At 36.5% G+C, this 16445-nt stretch overlaps 1 protein-coding gene across 14 annotated transcripts in view; it reads right to left on the bottom strand.

Annotated features, from left to right (window-relative positions):
* The window catches only part of PPIP5K2 (diphosphoinositol pentakisphosphate kinase 2), a 96320-nt gene extending 79890 nt beyond the window's left edge, over positions 1-16430 (bottom strand). For all 14 annotated transcript variants that reach the window (XM_053566361.1, XM_053566358.1, XM_053566360.1 and 11 more), the window contains exons 1-5: positions 16232-16430; positions 9370-9768; positions 5483-5678; positions 2743-2833; positions 1447-1532 (exon numbers count right to left, since the gene is read on the bottom strand). In XM_053566361.1, coding sequence (XP_053422336.1) covers positions 1447-1532; positions 2743-2833; positions 5483-5678; positions 9370-9483 — 487 coding nt within the window. In that variant the 5' untranslated portion in view covers positions 9484-9768; positions 16232-16430. The remainder of the gene's footprint in view (positions 1-1446; positions 1533-2742; positions 2834-5482; positions 5679-9369; positions 9769-16231) is intronic.
* Positions 16431-16445: the final 15 nt, after the last annotated feature.

The raw sequence follows: 16445 nt of genomic DNA, 5'->3' as shown, positions 1-16445 counted from the left end.
GATTTTAATTAAAGATATGTATGAAAACAACATATACCAACATTTTGATATCCACGGCATAAAGAACTATAGTTGCTCCTCAAATTTTATGGATTTGCCATTTCACGCTCCCCTGCACTAGATTTCAAAGTCAGGTAGGAAGTGATGCTATCAAGAAAGACTGTGGGCAATCTAAGTGCAGCCACTGAGGAGACCAACACTGAGGTTCCTTAACAAACTGAAAACTGAACTACCATGTGACCCGGAAGTTCTACTGCTGGGTATAAATCCAAAGGAGGGGAAATCAGTAAGTGAAAGATAGCCACTCTCCTGTGTTCACTGCAGCACTATTCACAGCAGCCAAGATTAGAACCAGGTGTTCATCAATGGATGAAAAGATGAAGAAATTATGGTCCATACACATAACAGAATACTCTGTAGCCATAAAAAAGAATGAAATCTTGCCATTTGCAACAACCTAGATGGAACTGGGGAACATTACGTTAAGTGTTCTTACTCACATGTGGGGTTAAATATTAAAACAACGGATTTCATGGAGACAGAAAGTAGAATGACGGTTACCAGAGGCTGGAAGGATAGTGAGGAGAGGAGGATAGAGTGGTGGGGAAGGGGGACAAACATGGCTGGACAGTCACAGTGAACAGTATCTGACCGCATAACAAACTGAACACAGTCCACAGTAATTAGGGCACATGGCTAAATACAGTAACTGAAAGAATGGAACATGAGTGCTCCCAACACAAAAAAATTAGAAATGCTTGAGGTGATGGGTCCCACCGTTACTCTCATTTAAGACACACACTGTATGCCTGTATCAAAACATCTATAAATACACACAATTATCATGCACCCATAATAAAAACGAAAAGAATCCCCGAATTCTTTTTTTTTTTTTTTTTGTAGAGACAGAGTCTCACTGTACCTCCCTCGGGTAGAGTGCTGTGGCATCACACAGCTCACAGCAACCTCTAACTCTTGGGCTTACGCGATTCTCCTGCCTCAGCCTCCTGAGCAGCTGGGACTACAGGCGCCACAACGCCCGGCTATTTTTTGGTTGCAGTTTGGCTGGGGCTGGGTTTGAACCCGCCACCCTCGGCATATGGGGCCGGCGCCCTACTCACTGAGCCACAGGCGCTGCCCCCGAATTCTTTTTATCTTCCTTTTTTCCCTTTCTTTTATTTCAGGTTAATATGAGGATACATATGACTAGATTACATTTATTCATGTTTGTAGGTGAAGCCCAACGTCCGCGGGGTTGACGCCTAGATTATTGGTCTTTTAGCTTACAGTGGCATTTCAATCAAATATAATACATGTTTAGGTTATTTTAAAAAAATAACTACAATAATTCCTTATATTTCTTCCACTTATTATTGTATTGTAGGAAAGTGGCCAAAAGTAAGCAGAGTGGCAAAAGGCAGAATGCTTAAAATCTTTCACCCCTACCTTTGGGATTATTTGGATCACGGTTCAAGATTGCGTAACGAGGAAGTAAAATACCTTCAGCTTGAAGAATACTATATACTTCTCTCCTAAAGGAAAAGGAAATATTATGTTTTATTGCTGTGTTTTATAAGGAATACATAAAGTATGGTTTTTAAAGTACATTTTTACTGTTCTACAATTAAAAATGGTACACATATGAACTCCTTATTTTTGAAATAAACAAATGTGTCACTTCCAAAATTGAAAAAATCTATTCTCAGGAAATATTCAGCAATGCAAAGAAAATTCTGCACAGTATATTTTGTGATACTAATTTTTAAAACTAGTTAAGATGCTGATTTTTAAAATTGAGAACATAAATGAGTAAGAAGAAATGATTAAAGGTAATACATTATAATGACAGAATATTACTAACCATTTAAAATCTTTTGCTCAAATAGTATTTCAAGATAGGAAGAAACGTTCACAGTATCCAGAGAAGTGATTCTAATTTTTTAAACTATAAGTATATGTATGTATCGCTTTCTATATAATAAATGGTAGATATAATGACAAAATTAAATGGCTTTATGCTTTTATTTTGCAAACTTCTTAAAACAATACATTTCTATATATGTATATATATTTACAATATGAATAATATGCATTCATATATAAACCTACAAAAAATGTTCTAAATTTTAGATATTAATAATGTTACCTTCTAAAAGAATAGAAAAAAACAGAAAGGCAGAAAAAGTATAAGATCATATATTTATTAAGCATTTATATATAATACAATCTCATGTAATAGTAACAAGAGAAATAGAATGCTCATAAGATTATAGCTATCAGACTGAAACCAACCATTAAATGAAATACATATACTCATATTTTCTAACTTCATAGAAATCTGTTTTTGACCTGTTAAATGAATGCTAAGATATATAGTAAAAAAACTTCTTAAAATTTTTTAACTTAAACATTAAAAAACCTAGTTATAATGAATAAAGTTCTAATTTCATCAGTTACATGACAGAAAAATTGTTCATAATATTCAACAGTATAGTAGGCTCTAGAAATTAAAGAAATCTGATTTAACTCTTTGTCCCACTATTTGGGAAGCTGTTTGTAAGTTTGGGCAAATCTTTCTGATCCTTTCCCCACTTGTAAAATTTGGTAATAAATATTTCTGAGTATTATTTTGAAGATACAATGAATTAACGTATATGAAAACAACTGCTGCCATGTCAGTGTATAGTAGGTGCTAAATAAATCTTAATTTTCTTTCCCTGATCCGGGCAGCTTCCCACTTACCTATCTTGTATGAGATACTGCATATTCAAGTCATTGATTACAAATGGATTCCTGAGTTTTGCATAAGCAACTGCTTTGTCCAGCGGAAAACCTAAGAACAAATATTATTAAGATATTCTGTATAATCTCGAGGTAAGTTGGCATCTACAACTTTATCAACATGAACTGATACCACCTCCCACAAAAGAATAATTTTATTAAGCATATAACTGCCTTCTATAAAAGGCATGGAATAATATATACATGAACATGGATTTAACTTATACTACTAAATTTTATTTCTTCCTAATTTGTTTGATAAGACACAGTAAGCCAGTGCCTGTATAATCAAATTTAGAGTACTGACATCTGAGCCAATGTCTGACTTAGTCAAAGTCATCTGATGGAAGGGTAAGGTTCATCTCATATACAAAAAGAAATCTTAATATACAGCCAGGCGTGGTGGCTCACACCTGTAATCCTAGCACTTTATGAGGCTGAGGCTGGTACTGCTTGAGCTCAAGGGTTCGAGACCAGCTTGAGCAAGAGTGAGACCCTGTCTCTAAAACTAGTCAGGCATTGTGGTGAGCTCCTGTAGTCTCAGTTACTCGAGAGGCTGAGGCAAGAGAATCACTTGAGCTCAAGAGTTTGAGATTGCTGTGAGCTATGATGCTATAGCATTCTATCAAAGGTGACAAAGTAAGACTCTGTCTCAAAAACAGAAAAGGGAATCTTTATATAACTAAGTGCATCACAATCATCTGGTAATTTTATTAAAAATATATTCAACCCCTCTTCTTTTCACTTAGATATTTTGATACCTATACATATAAATTAGTTGATATTCAAAAAACTTTATTTACCTTTAAAAATAGCAGCAAAAGCAAAAATTAATTCACATGCAACACATATGTTCAACATATAAAATATATGGGTAGAATCATGATGTTGCTAAGTTACTGTTAAGATACTAGAAATTACCTAAAATTTCTAGACTTTGGCAAAAGTACTAATTACGAGAACCAATCAAATTGCAGATATGGTAATCAGAGGCTCCCCCCAAAAAAATATAAAGAATGTTAATGTATATTTTACTTCCTATATTGACACTAAAAGATTCCAATTTTATCCATCAATACACTACGTGATCTTGGGCAACTGTATTAAACATCTCTAAGCCTCTGATTCCAGCTTAAATGAGCATTATACCTATCTTACTTAGTAGGGTTTTTAGTAATAAAAGAATATCTGGTGTAGTAAGTGCTTAATTAAATGTTACCTGTTATTCATTAAGTGATAACAGTTTTTAAATTATTTTATCTGTGGAAAAGGGTAAAATTCAGCAAGCACATGTAACTTCAGCACTGAGCTACAGAATGCTAAGTATGTTTGTAGAGAGACTGTATTTGGTGGCATTCCGGAATAGTTAGGAAAGAATTACAACATACTGAAGTTAAAAAAAAAAAAAAAAAGCTACAGTCAGTTAAACAAGATTTATTCCTAAACTCCTCTTAGTTTTAAAAATTTAAATAAAAATACCCTATGGTTACAAATTACAAATCCTTTAAGTTTTATAAAGACTCTCAGAATTCATTACTTGTGAAGATGTCTCCTTGACTATGATTCGAAGCCACCTAAGAAATTCAGCAAATAGAAAACACTTATACAGCCCGTTCCCTGCTTTTGTTGTTGCTAAAGAGGAACTTTTTCCTTACCAAGAGATGGTATACGGGATACCACCTTAGTTACAGGATCCAGTTTTTACTGGCAATTAGCTTTTATAGGAAGAAGCACGTAATGGTAAGGGAAGAACACCTTACCCTCAAAGATAAGCATGTTTTAACATCCTCTCTAGTAACTGGCCTCCGTCTGCCAAGATCAGGGCCTTAACTTCTCTATGAAATAATGAAAATCAATTATGTGACAGGAGCACAGAAAGTCTCTACCATGCTCCATTTTTTTCCTCTGAAGTGAGTCTTTAATGCAGATCAGAACAAGATACTTTGATAGTTAGGTATGATTAAATATAAATACATTTACAACTGACAGCACATCTTTTCAAGTATGGTTCTTGGTAGGAAATTCACTTATTTTAAATTCACAAATTCTCAGGTTATAAATTTTCAGATATATACTTAGCAATACTTCTGATTAGTGGACTTTACTAGGAAATAATACTTAAACTGAATTGATATTTCAGTTTGATTAAACAGGCAAGAAAAACAGCAAGAAAGATCTAAAAAACTGAAATATTAAGTTCTTAAAAAATAAAGTATGAATATGTGTATGAAGAATGAGAACCTTTTTCTATATGTATAAAAGGGGTTTAAATAATCAATAAATTAATAATTTATCCTAAGAAACTGAGCAGTGTAAACAGATATGCATTCAAAGCATTTGTCATAAACTTGTTTTTCAAAGTGAAGACTAGAAGCCGTGTGGAGGTCAGCATGTCAGTTGAATGTGCTGCGATGTGGCAGCACGTCACACTCGGCCACCTCTAAAAGCCAAGCTACTGAGAATCAGCCTCTAGACATGACAGTGAAAAATAACAAATGGAAAGTTATACATAGATTGTGACCTAAGTTTTAAACAGGAACATTGCATAGAAGACTGGAGGAAAATATATCAATATGTTAACACCTCTACCTATGAGAGTGGGCTAGTTTAATTTCATTGTTGTTTTATCCAGTATTCTACAATATGTATTAATTTTATAATCAGAGAGGATCAAGGAATTTCTTCCCCTTTTCTTTAATACCTTTAGAATGGAAAGAAATAAGACAATCACATAAAGGCCAATTTTCCACTGGTTCATTCAAAATAACTTCCTCTTCAAATACCACTACTGTGATATATTTAAATAAGGAGATTCGTTCAAGAATTTCTTTCATGGGTTTGGATTTAGATTTCTTTGCCATGGAACATATTCCAACCACAATCTGCCTCTCTGGTGGCTAAAACAAAAGTGAAACAAAAAACATCAGGTTAATTTAACATGAATTCCAAAGTACAGCTACCTTACTTTTTTTCCGGAAAAAGATGAGGCACATGATGAACCCAGAAAAGTGATGTATTACCAAAGGAATTTTAAACCTTTATATCGTTGTTATAATAAACACCATAAATAACAGTTTTCTATAAAGTTCTGGAAAAAAATTTTTAAAACACATTCGGAATATTGTTACTACTTTTCAACAAATTTAAGACTCAAACAACTCTTTAGCTGTCCCCACCAGATATGAGAAAATAATGGCCAAAATCCATCTAATCCACGTAAAAAGGCCAATAGGAGTTAGATAAAAAATTATCTTAACAAAGTAAGTTCCATTTACAAAGTTATATAGTATTAAACTATTTTGTAGCTCTAGTTGGTCACCAAAGACAAACAGGAAGGATTTTAAAGAAAGCCGCACTGCTAACAGGGACTTCATGGTCCATGTTCCCACTGAATGGTGTCACTCGTCTCTGGCACCTCTGTAACAGCTCAAAGGCCACAATTGGCTCCAAAACTAAAAACAGAAGGATGCAGAATAGTTATTTACGAGTAGCTCGTGAATTTACACAACCATTCAAGATTCATTCCGGGATCTTTGCATAGAGGAGCTTAGAATTATATCACATAGATAAAGCTCTGTCCAGTTCTCATTTCAATTCTTCTGTCTCTTCCATGATACTTTACATAATTCATATGACATTATAATCTGGGCTCAAAAGTTGTTTACTAGACTCTCTTACTATAATCTAAAAATAAAACTGGATAACATCCTGGGTGGCGCCTGTGGCTCAAGCAGTAGGGCGCCAGTCCCATATGCCGGAGGTGGCGGGTTCAAACCCTGCCCCGGCCAAAAAAAAAAAAAATGGATAACATCAAAATTTACTTGGTCTTTTTTTTTTCATGCATAGAATGTGCATTGCCTTTTTTTTTTTTTTTTTTTGCATTGCCTCTTTAAAATCATGAAATGTATAGTTCAAATCCGTAATGGGTTCGACTGTAAACCCAAGAGACTGTAACAAACTGGTCAATATACAGAGAAGTCAACGTAAGGAACGAGGCCTCCTGTACTGAGGAACACATGTGGTGCATGTCCGGTCTATGAAAATTAGGTCAACTGAAGGAGGTGGTCAGCTATGAAGGTGCTACTGTACATCATAAATTCCAACCTTACTGGGATCTGCTGGACTATGGATCTACCCCTCTGTGATCACCTGCTTCTATGTTTCTTTATCCAGATCAAAAGCCTCGATGTAGCTCATGACCATGTTCCAACGGTAGATTTCCCCAGACCACATAAGTACTCACCTAACATTTCAATCAGCTTTACAATTTAAAAAAAAGACAATACATATTTATTAATAGTTTTTTCTTTATTTAGTACAGATCTATTTAATAAATATTTGCTTTCTGGCTGAGCGGGACAGGAAACATTCAAGGAAAATGTATAAATAAACCTACATTCTTAAAACAAAGTTGCAGAATTTTCCTAAATAAGATCTTAAGAGCATGAAAATAATTTTTTGAACAGGTCTGCATTATTTTATTGGATTTAATGCCTAACAAAACTAAAATTCACTTTGAACTCTTAAAAACTGGAGAATGATCTGGAATAAATAATTTTATAAACAAACAAAGCAATAGAATGAACCAAACCAAGCTCTTCAAAAGCTGATAACTGTGTGTCCTATGTGTCAGCTCAGCTTATTCAGCACCAGGATTCCAATGACTGTTAAGTGCTGACGATGACATACCCTGGGAGCACCTGTGCCCCTAGTGCTCTGACTGCCAGTAACAACACACTGCCTCGTGATGCTGGGAATGTGCAGTCCACTCTCTCTATCTGCAGGTTCCACAGCTGTGGATTTAAACAACTGCCTACAGAAAATATCTGAGGGAAAAACCCATCTATACTGAAGATGTAGAGACTATTTTTCTTATTATTCCCTACATATAGTATGACAATATTTATTGCATTTATACTGTATTAGGTATTATAAGAAATATAGAGAACTCTAGGTACATAGATTATATGCAAATTTACACCATTTTATATGAAGGACTTGAGGATTCACGGATTTTATTAGCCATAGGGAGTCCTAGAACCAATCCTTCATCAACAGAGGGACAACTGCATATGTACCAAGGTAAAGACATAGTACTGAGGAAGAAGTGTCCAGGTTTGTCACAAGAAAAGAGCAAGGACAGTAGAAAGAGTAAAAGATTAATAAATCTGAGCAGGTTTAGAAGACAGGAAGATAATTCACAAGGTATCCCCCAAACAAGAGCACTTCAGAAAGATAAAGGAATATACACAACAGCAAAGAGGCGTGGTGTAACGTGGAATAATACGGGAAAATAAAAATTTTAATGTTACCAAAAAGTAAAAGTTAGGATCGTCCTTTCCCTTTGGGGGAGTAAGAGGAAAAGAACACAGTCTGAGTGGTTAAAAAAAAAAAAAGTAAAAGTTAGGAAGGATGGTAGACAGTATAGCTGTAGATATGGGAGGGAGATAAACGTCCTCCCATGTAAGAAGACTGAACTTGATCACGGGGGTGTGTGCGTGGTGTTCAGAGGAACTCTAAAGAAAGGAGATACGGGCAGTAGAAGCTGGGTCAATAGTGCTTTCCAGTCTATCTGCACCAGAGAGGCTCTGCTTTTATGTTCCAGTTATGGGACTTCTAGATCAGATTTCAGGTGAAGAAAAGTTTGGGCTTAAAGAGAAGCTTGAAATTCATTATTTTTTCCAAGGGCGTGGGTAGGGCAGGTGTTCTGCACTGAAGATTTTAAATGAGTGACAGTCCAATCTGCATTTCCAATAAGTGTAACTCCACTGTGAAAGGTATTATCATGCAAAGGGGTTTACAGAATCATCTTATAGCTATTTTCGGTTTGTGTTTACTATAGTTAATAAGTATAACAGGTTTGTCTTTTTAAAAAAATTCTCTTTCTCATTTGAAATTTTATAAAAACACATTCTCAGCTAGCATTTTAAATCAGTTGTTAGAGTAAAGTGATCTCTACTTGTTTAAACAACAAAAAAAAGTCATCATGAGTAAGAAAAATACTGGTCTACTGTGAGGGTAACAAAATGAGCATAACAACTGTGTGTATTCCTAAGATCCAGTATGGCTATAACATCATGACACATTAGAAAGAATCTCACACACACACACACACACACACGGGAGGTAGTTTCTAGACACTCGTTTGCTGACTTCTGAATAGTTAATATACGCATAGGAATATCTTCAAGTCAATAGTACTTGTATAATAAACTTAATTTGATTGATTCGTCTTCCTAAGTACCTCTTCCTCCTTTATCTTGATGTATTTGTTAGTATTTCCACACACAAGAAACGTTAGAGATTTATGGCCACTCTGTTCCTCTCTGCCAGTTTTTATACTAACCTTTCACTGAAAGAAGAACAGGCAGCATCAAACACCTTAGAAATCTACCCCCTGAATATTTTCTTAATTTACCATAGACTCAATAATATCACTCATGAAAAATGCTTTCTTAGCCCAAAAATGTTTCCAACAAATTTGCATGTGAAAAAAGCTTTAATTTAAGATTAATGCACATTGGCAGTGATTAGTATAAAGCCTGTACTGAATTGGTTTCTTCTCACCGAAGAAACAAACAAACTCACAGACTCATCTTCCTCTTCCTCATCTTCATCTGCATGGTGGAAGAAATGCCGATAATTTCCAGGGTTTATTTCCGTATCTTCAGGCCCAACAAAGAATCTGGGGGCTTCACTCATTTTTATTTGATATAATTTAAATGGTCTATATGAAAACTGCTTCCAAATAAATTTCAGACAAAAGCATTCTACCTACACTAGAAGGTAGAATGTCTTGACATAAAGTCTGTTGCAGCTTGTTTTTCTTTATAAGATCACTTGAAATTGTGATGACAGTTCACTGGCAAATGCTCTTCTGTTCTCAGATTATCATTGCTTCATTGTTGATCAAGTTGTTGCTGCAGTTTAAAATACAAAGACAGGGAGGCTACTGCTTCCGTGAGTTGATACAGCAATCTTTTTTACCTAAAATGTAATGAAAAAGTTAATTTTAGAGAGCATATTTCAAAAATATTCTTGTGAAAGTATTTTAAATGACTCTTATAAAATCAGGACCAATTATGTGATGTATAATATTAAAATGGAAATACATTAAGTTAAGAAAGACTCCGATTTTTAGTAATATACCTCATAGCAATTTGACAAACTGAAAAGAAATAAAAAGGCTACACATTAAATTATTCAAGCCCAAAAATATCTTAAAAATTGAGAAAATTATTCAAATTATCACAAAATTATATTAAAAGCTAAATCCTTCAGCAAATAGTTCAGAAATATCTGAATGCAGTGAAAAAGAAGAGAAAAAATTTTGAGTTTAAAAATCACTGACAATTTAATATGGAATTATGTTAAATCAACCTGTAAAAGTTCAGTTTGCAAACTAATTTTTTAGGGAGTATAACCATTCTGCATTCTGGTCTCATACGTAAACAAAACAAGAATAGAGTCAAAACAAGATTTCCTTCTAACAGCAGCTCTCAACCTTGTAGACGTACAAAACTCTTTAGCAAACCTAATAAAACAAATCATCCCCCTTAAAAAAAGTACATGTGCACTAAACTTTGCAAGCTATTTTATGAGACTGATATTCAAACTTTTCCACATACTCAGGCATTCATGACCATCTGTTAAATAACTGTAAGAGTGATATAATCTCAAAATATTCCTCACTAAAGTTGTTCACATGTACTTGTTCCCTGGTCACATTAAAATTAGTTATATACCAAGATGAAACTACATAACAAATGCTTCATTTAATTAATGAGAAATTACTTGATTAAATATTTTTAAGAAGAGCTGAATAGGCTAGATAGAATTAAATGCCTAACTCCAAAAGTTCTACTCATAAAGATCTAATTCCACTTTAACTCAGAGCTCCCTATTATAGTATCAATTTACTCAGTCAGCCTTGATTTTATGCATTTTTAATTACAGTGTTATAAAATTTAAAATAATTTGCGATTAAAAATGAAATCAGAAATAATTTACTTAATAAATCAATGCTTTTTATTTCTCTTCCTCTGTACTGCTTAACATTACAAAAATGTTTTCTGAAAAATAAAGTTTTCTTTTTTTTTTTTTTTTTTTTGGTTATTGGCCGAGGCTGGGTTTGAACCCTCCTCTGGCATATGGGACCAGCGCCCTACTCCTTGAGCCACAGGCGCCGCCCTAAAGTTTTCAATTGCTATAAAACCTGAGAGTGATAGAAAAGTTGATCTCAGTTCTGTTTTATGACAGATGGCAAATAGCTTTTGGTTTCTTTTTACTTTTTTAATCTCATTGGAAAACAGCTCAACTATTTCAGAGGTAGAAAGAGCATATGTTTTGAAGTCAGATATACTGCTTTAATGTCACTACTTAACTCGTGATTTATTGGAGTATCTCTGAGATTGTTTCTTCATCTATAAAAAAGGAGGCAGAGCAACACCCTGACACTCTGAAGATTAAGTGACGTGCACAGCACTTGTTAAACACTCAGTAGGTCTTAATTTCTATGAGCATAAGCATTCCTACAAAATAAACTCCCTACTAACACAACGCAAATCTGAAAGAATAAATATGGCTCATTATTTGATAAAACTAGTATTTGTATTTAATACTCTTCACCTATTACAGAAGGCACAGTATAAACACTGGCAATCTAGAGTCAAAGGACATGTGGCCCCATTCCTTAGGAGCTTTGAGGAGATGAAGATGACAGCCAACTAAATTGTCATTTCCTGTTTCAGAGTGATACGCAAACCAATAAAACAGAAAACAGAAATGCACAACAATATAATAAAAGTCTCACTATTCATTTCAGAATGGCAATGATGGGAGGTGCTAGATCTAAGTATGACTATGGGTGAAAGTATGGCCACATATTTTTATTATGTGTGTGTATCTATTACATAATACGTGTGTGCGTATACAAGTACTCCATGGCATTATTTTAAAATTGTAATTCCTTCTAGTTTAAGTGTTCAAACCAAAGTGAAAACAATTGTATTAAAGGCAAATTTGAAAATTATATTTCAAAAACTTTCTAATTTTAGAGCATTCATTGGGAAAAGTCTAGCACACATAAAAATAAAATTTAAAAGATCAATCAATAATCCCATGACCCAGTAGCATAATTAATGGTTGTAGTTCTTGGTTGCAGAACTGCTGGATTGTATTTCCTAATTGTCTTTTCAATATATATTCTCCCACATTTTTGAGATACTTTATATTATATATATATTGTGTGGGATAAATTCCCACATGTGTGCCACTGAGGCAGGGAAAGGCAAAAAAAAAGACATGATTTTTGCTAACTCAGAAGCTGGAAGCTAGCTGCCTTGGTCAGCATAAGAGCCTGAGAATAGGAAGATAAAATTCCATTCGCAGTGACTTTATGATGCAGTTGTTAAGCCCAGATAAAGTCATAGGTTGAGAGCCTGCCTGCTGGAGATACAACCCAGAGGTTGACGATGTGAGAAAAACATTGTCTTAACAGCTGTATAGCTTCAAGCTCTGTGGATAAACAGAACCATAAAGCTTGTCTCTTAAATCTCAGTGGGCACATGGAAATCCTGAGCATTATCCCCCCAAGTTTCTGATTTTTACAGATAGTTGAAGCATGTCCGTAAATAATGTAAGGTGGGATGTTTTGAACAAATATTGTTGATTTTTAGAATTGATGTCCTCAAGCAAAGTTAAAATTAGCTAAGAATTGTTAAGAAGGAAAATTCTTTGATTATAGATTAATGGAGTGTATGTGACTGCTTGACTATATAAGGTGGTCCCAAATAAGGCTCATTTGCTACATGCCAATCTGAGATGTAGCCTGCTTCTTGTTTTCCAAAACATTACAGGAGCAACTTGCATTCACGGCAAAACCGCTGTTCCCTCGTGTCGTCCTTCACCACAACATATATAAAAAGTATAAGTAAAAATCAATTTTGGGGGGAAAAGTATGTATCTCAGATTTTTTTTCAAGAGTATGAATTAATGATTGATCTGTTTCACTTTTGTTTACTTACTCAAATTCTATTTCAGTCTTAATGTTGCCTGACATACACAGACATAAATATGTCTCTGATTTGATTATGAGCTTAGGTCTGAAATGTTTCATTCATTTGCTTAGCAAGAGGCAACACAGAAATCAACAAACTATGTTAGAAAGTCCTCTCTGACAAGGTGATTTGAGCAGAAAGTTAAACTGAATGAGGAGACCAGCCATGGAGTTACGAGCGCATTCCAGGTAAGAAACAACATAGAAAGGCCCCAGAGGACAAACATGCTTGGCATATTTCCCATGTTCACAGAACAAGAAGGTGGTCAGAGCAAAGAAGGCAAGCAAAGCAAGAGTGGTAGAAAATGCATATGGAGCTGAACAGGCCAGTGGTTAAGAGCAATTCAGGAGCCAAAATATCTGGGTTTGAATCTTGACTTGGATGGATACCTATATGACCTTCGGCAAGTGAATTAACCTCTCAGAGCCTCACTTTCCTCAGCTGTAAATTGTACCCATCTCATAGCTCGCTGTAAGGATTAAATATAAGATAATGTATTAAAAGTGCTTGTGCTCCAAGGTCTAGGCCATACTCCATTGTGAAGTCTTCCCAGGTGATCCCATGTGCAGCCAAGTTTGAGAACCAGTGTACTACCCCCCCGCCCCACCACCCCCCAAGGGGAGAAAGAGAGCAATGCAAACACAGGGTGAACACAACACCTGGGCCCAGTGCTGTCAACACAGGGGCTGCTACTGTCAGTGTCCTGAGGACCTCCAACAACAAAAAGGAGACAAATCCAGGGAGCAGGATCTTTGTCCTCCTGGTGCTTGGCATATCTTAAGCACACAATAAATCTTCCCCTACAAAACTTTCCTTAACAATTTCCAAGACTTCTTCTGAATCACTCATTTTAATGTCTGGTCCCCGATAACCTTGCCATTATTTGATAGTTTGGGTTACATAAATTCCTCCAAAACGTAAACTTCAAGGGAGTGAACATTTATTAAACTTTGTTACCTTGGAAGTAATAAACTCAAAGCCTCCAAACCTGTTCCCTCACCATAAATGAGCTAAAAATGAGCAAGAAGAAATGGATTGTTTCACCCTTTAAGGCAGCCATAACTCCCTGGCCTATCCCAGTACTCTCTTTAGTTTCCTGACGATACCATACAAACACTACCATTTTCTAGGAATGCCTTAACATGAAAAAAGTTGGGAAGCAGTTACCACTTTGGAATTTGGCAATTAATCTCACAGACATCCAGAGATTGGTGATATTTTCTTCATTTCATAAATGCTTGACGTATAAAAATATACGTCCATTGTATCATTATAAAAGAGGACTTGTGGCTCAGAAAGTTGAAGTAATTTGATCACAATCACACAGCCAATAGGGGTTGCAAATGGAACTCAAACCCAAGACTGTTTACCAAAAGCCATTATGCTCACTTAGCAAAAATAAGGACTCCACAGTCCCTTCGACAACATTGCAAATGTCTAATAAATGCTTGGAAAACTAAAAACATTGAACAAATTTGAATTTTTTCTTTCATCAAAGCAGCATATACATTGCATATACAATATGACATATTATGAGCATTACAAGAGATTCAAAAATTTCTACAACATGTTGTTACTTCACTTGAAACCCTAATTGAAGCAAATATAGTTTATGCGGAGAGCGTTTCCACATTACTCACCATTTTGATCAATGCTCATAAATCCTCAAATATGTTAACTGTCTGCACTTACACACAGCATATGTATATATACTTAATACACATATATTATTCAAATATCAGAGTTGAACCTTTATTTTTAAAATTCCTTTTATAACAGTGGTCCTGTAATTCTGGTTACATCAGAATTATCTGGTATACTTTTCAAAACACAAGTTGGTGGATCTATCACAGATCTGTAGGTTTCATCTGCATCTCTAAATACTTTAGTATGCATCTCTTTAAAAGTAAGGACATCTTCCTACATAATCACAGATAATACCATTTCTACCTAATAAAATTACTAACTCTAAAACATTACTCATAAGGAGCTGCATGGGCACTTCTGCTTATCAAGGACCTCTACTACACGTTCCCAGCACTTACCTGAGTGCACAGCACTTACTTGAGCGATCAATAAAAGTTCTACCTTAAACTGTTTGATACTCACACAACAACTACCCTGCAAGACACACGAATTGAAAATTTGTACAAGTTTTGATTGTACAACTCTGAACTTTTGGCACGACAGTTTAATCATTTGCTTTAAATAAAGTTATGCTTTATTAAAAACACAGTAAATATAGTACTTATTATTTAAAGCACACTAAGTATATAGTACTTATTTATTTAAAGCGCAGTAAGTATAGTATTTTTGATCTTGAACTATTTAATTCAGTATGGCAATACTACATAAAGACAGAGATCATGTCTATTACTTGTTAGATACATAAACGGGCACACTAAATTTTTTAAAAAAGAATATTATACTTCAAACCACTAAAAATTTAAGCAAAAGACACGGGAAGTATAGCAGAAAAATGGTAGGATAATAGTAGAATACAGGTTCAAACGCTTACTTGGGGAAAAAGTTTACTCAAGTATGTTACCCGGCCTCTCTACGCCTCAATTTCTAAGTCTATGAAATGAGGATAATACTCTAAACATACTTCATGGGATCGAGAAGAGCCAATCAGAAAATACGTAAAGTGCGTGGTACACATAAGACCCAGCTGAAGGCCACTGTCATTATTATTTTACCTGCCTGAAAAAAATACGTGCTTCATTAAATAATTTATAAGGGCAAAACAAAATCCTGTTCCAGGCTAGCGCGAGGTCGCGAGGTAAAAAAGCCGTGCCCATAGTTAAGCCTTCCAGGACGCTAAAGCAAGACAGCTATTAGCCACAGGACGTCAAGAATCTTAAACTTCCGAGAAGTTAGCAGGAACCTCGTGCCGGAGACCCAGTGGCCACCCCCGGGCCACTGTCCCGCCCAGCGCGCGGGGCAGCGCCACCTGCCAACCGATCGGGCGCCGGCGGGACCCGCAGCCTCCGCTCCTACTGCGGGAAGCTGCAACGCACAAAGCTTCTGTTGTCTTAGAGAGGGTGTGCAAGGGACAAGGCAAGTATAAAGACAGGAACGAAAATAAAAACGGCCACCCAGCCGCAGCAGCCCCCAAGCCCGAGACTGCACGCTTCGGTGGAGAAGATCGACAGCTCCGTCCCGGCTGAGGGGCAATTTCTCCCGTCTCAACCCCAAGGAATGAAAAAGGGTGGCCGCGCCGAAGGACGCTCGGGGCTGCGCCGCCGCTGCCCGCCCACCGCGGGCACACGCCCCTCGGAGGAGGGCGGGTCGGAGGTCGGCCGAGCAGCCGAGGCACAGCCCGCTCCGCACGGCCGCAGCCGCGGACCCGGCCCCGCGCCGCCTGTCCGCCTCCGGTCTCCGCGCCTCACCTGCCACGCCTGCGATCGTCACGCCCGCTGCTGGAGACGGCCGAGCCCATTCGGGTCCAGGTGTCCCCTTCCCATCCGCGGGCTCAGGGCGAGGCGTTCGTCCGGAGACTTCAGCTGCAGGCGTGGACGCGGGCTTCTCCCTCCAGCAGCACGGGCGAGCACCAGGAGGCACTTCAGGCGCCTCCACACCTCGCCGACATCCGCCACGCCTCTT

This window comes from Nycticebus coucang, chromosome 17, assembly GCF_027406575.1.
Source record: "Nycticebus coucang isolate mNycCou1 chromosome 17, mNycCou1.pri, whole genome shotgun sequence".
NCBI classification, from domain to species: domain Eukaryota; kingdom Metazoa; phylum Chordata; class Mammalia; order Primates; family Lorisidae; genus Nycticebus; species Nycticebus coucang.
The sequence above is the reverse complement of the archived record's forward strand: the minus strand, read 5'-3'. Positions and strand labels throughout refer to the sequence as shown.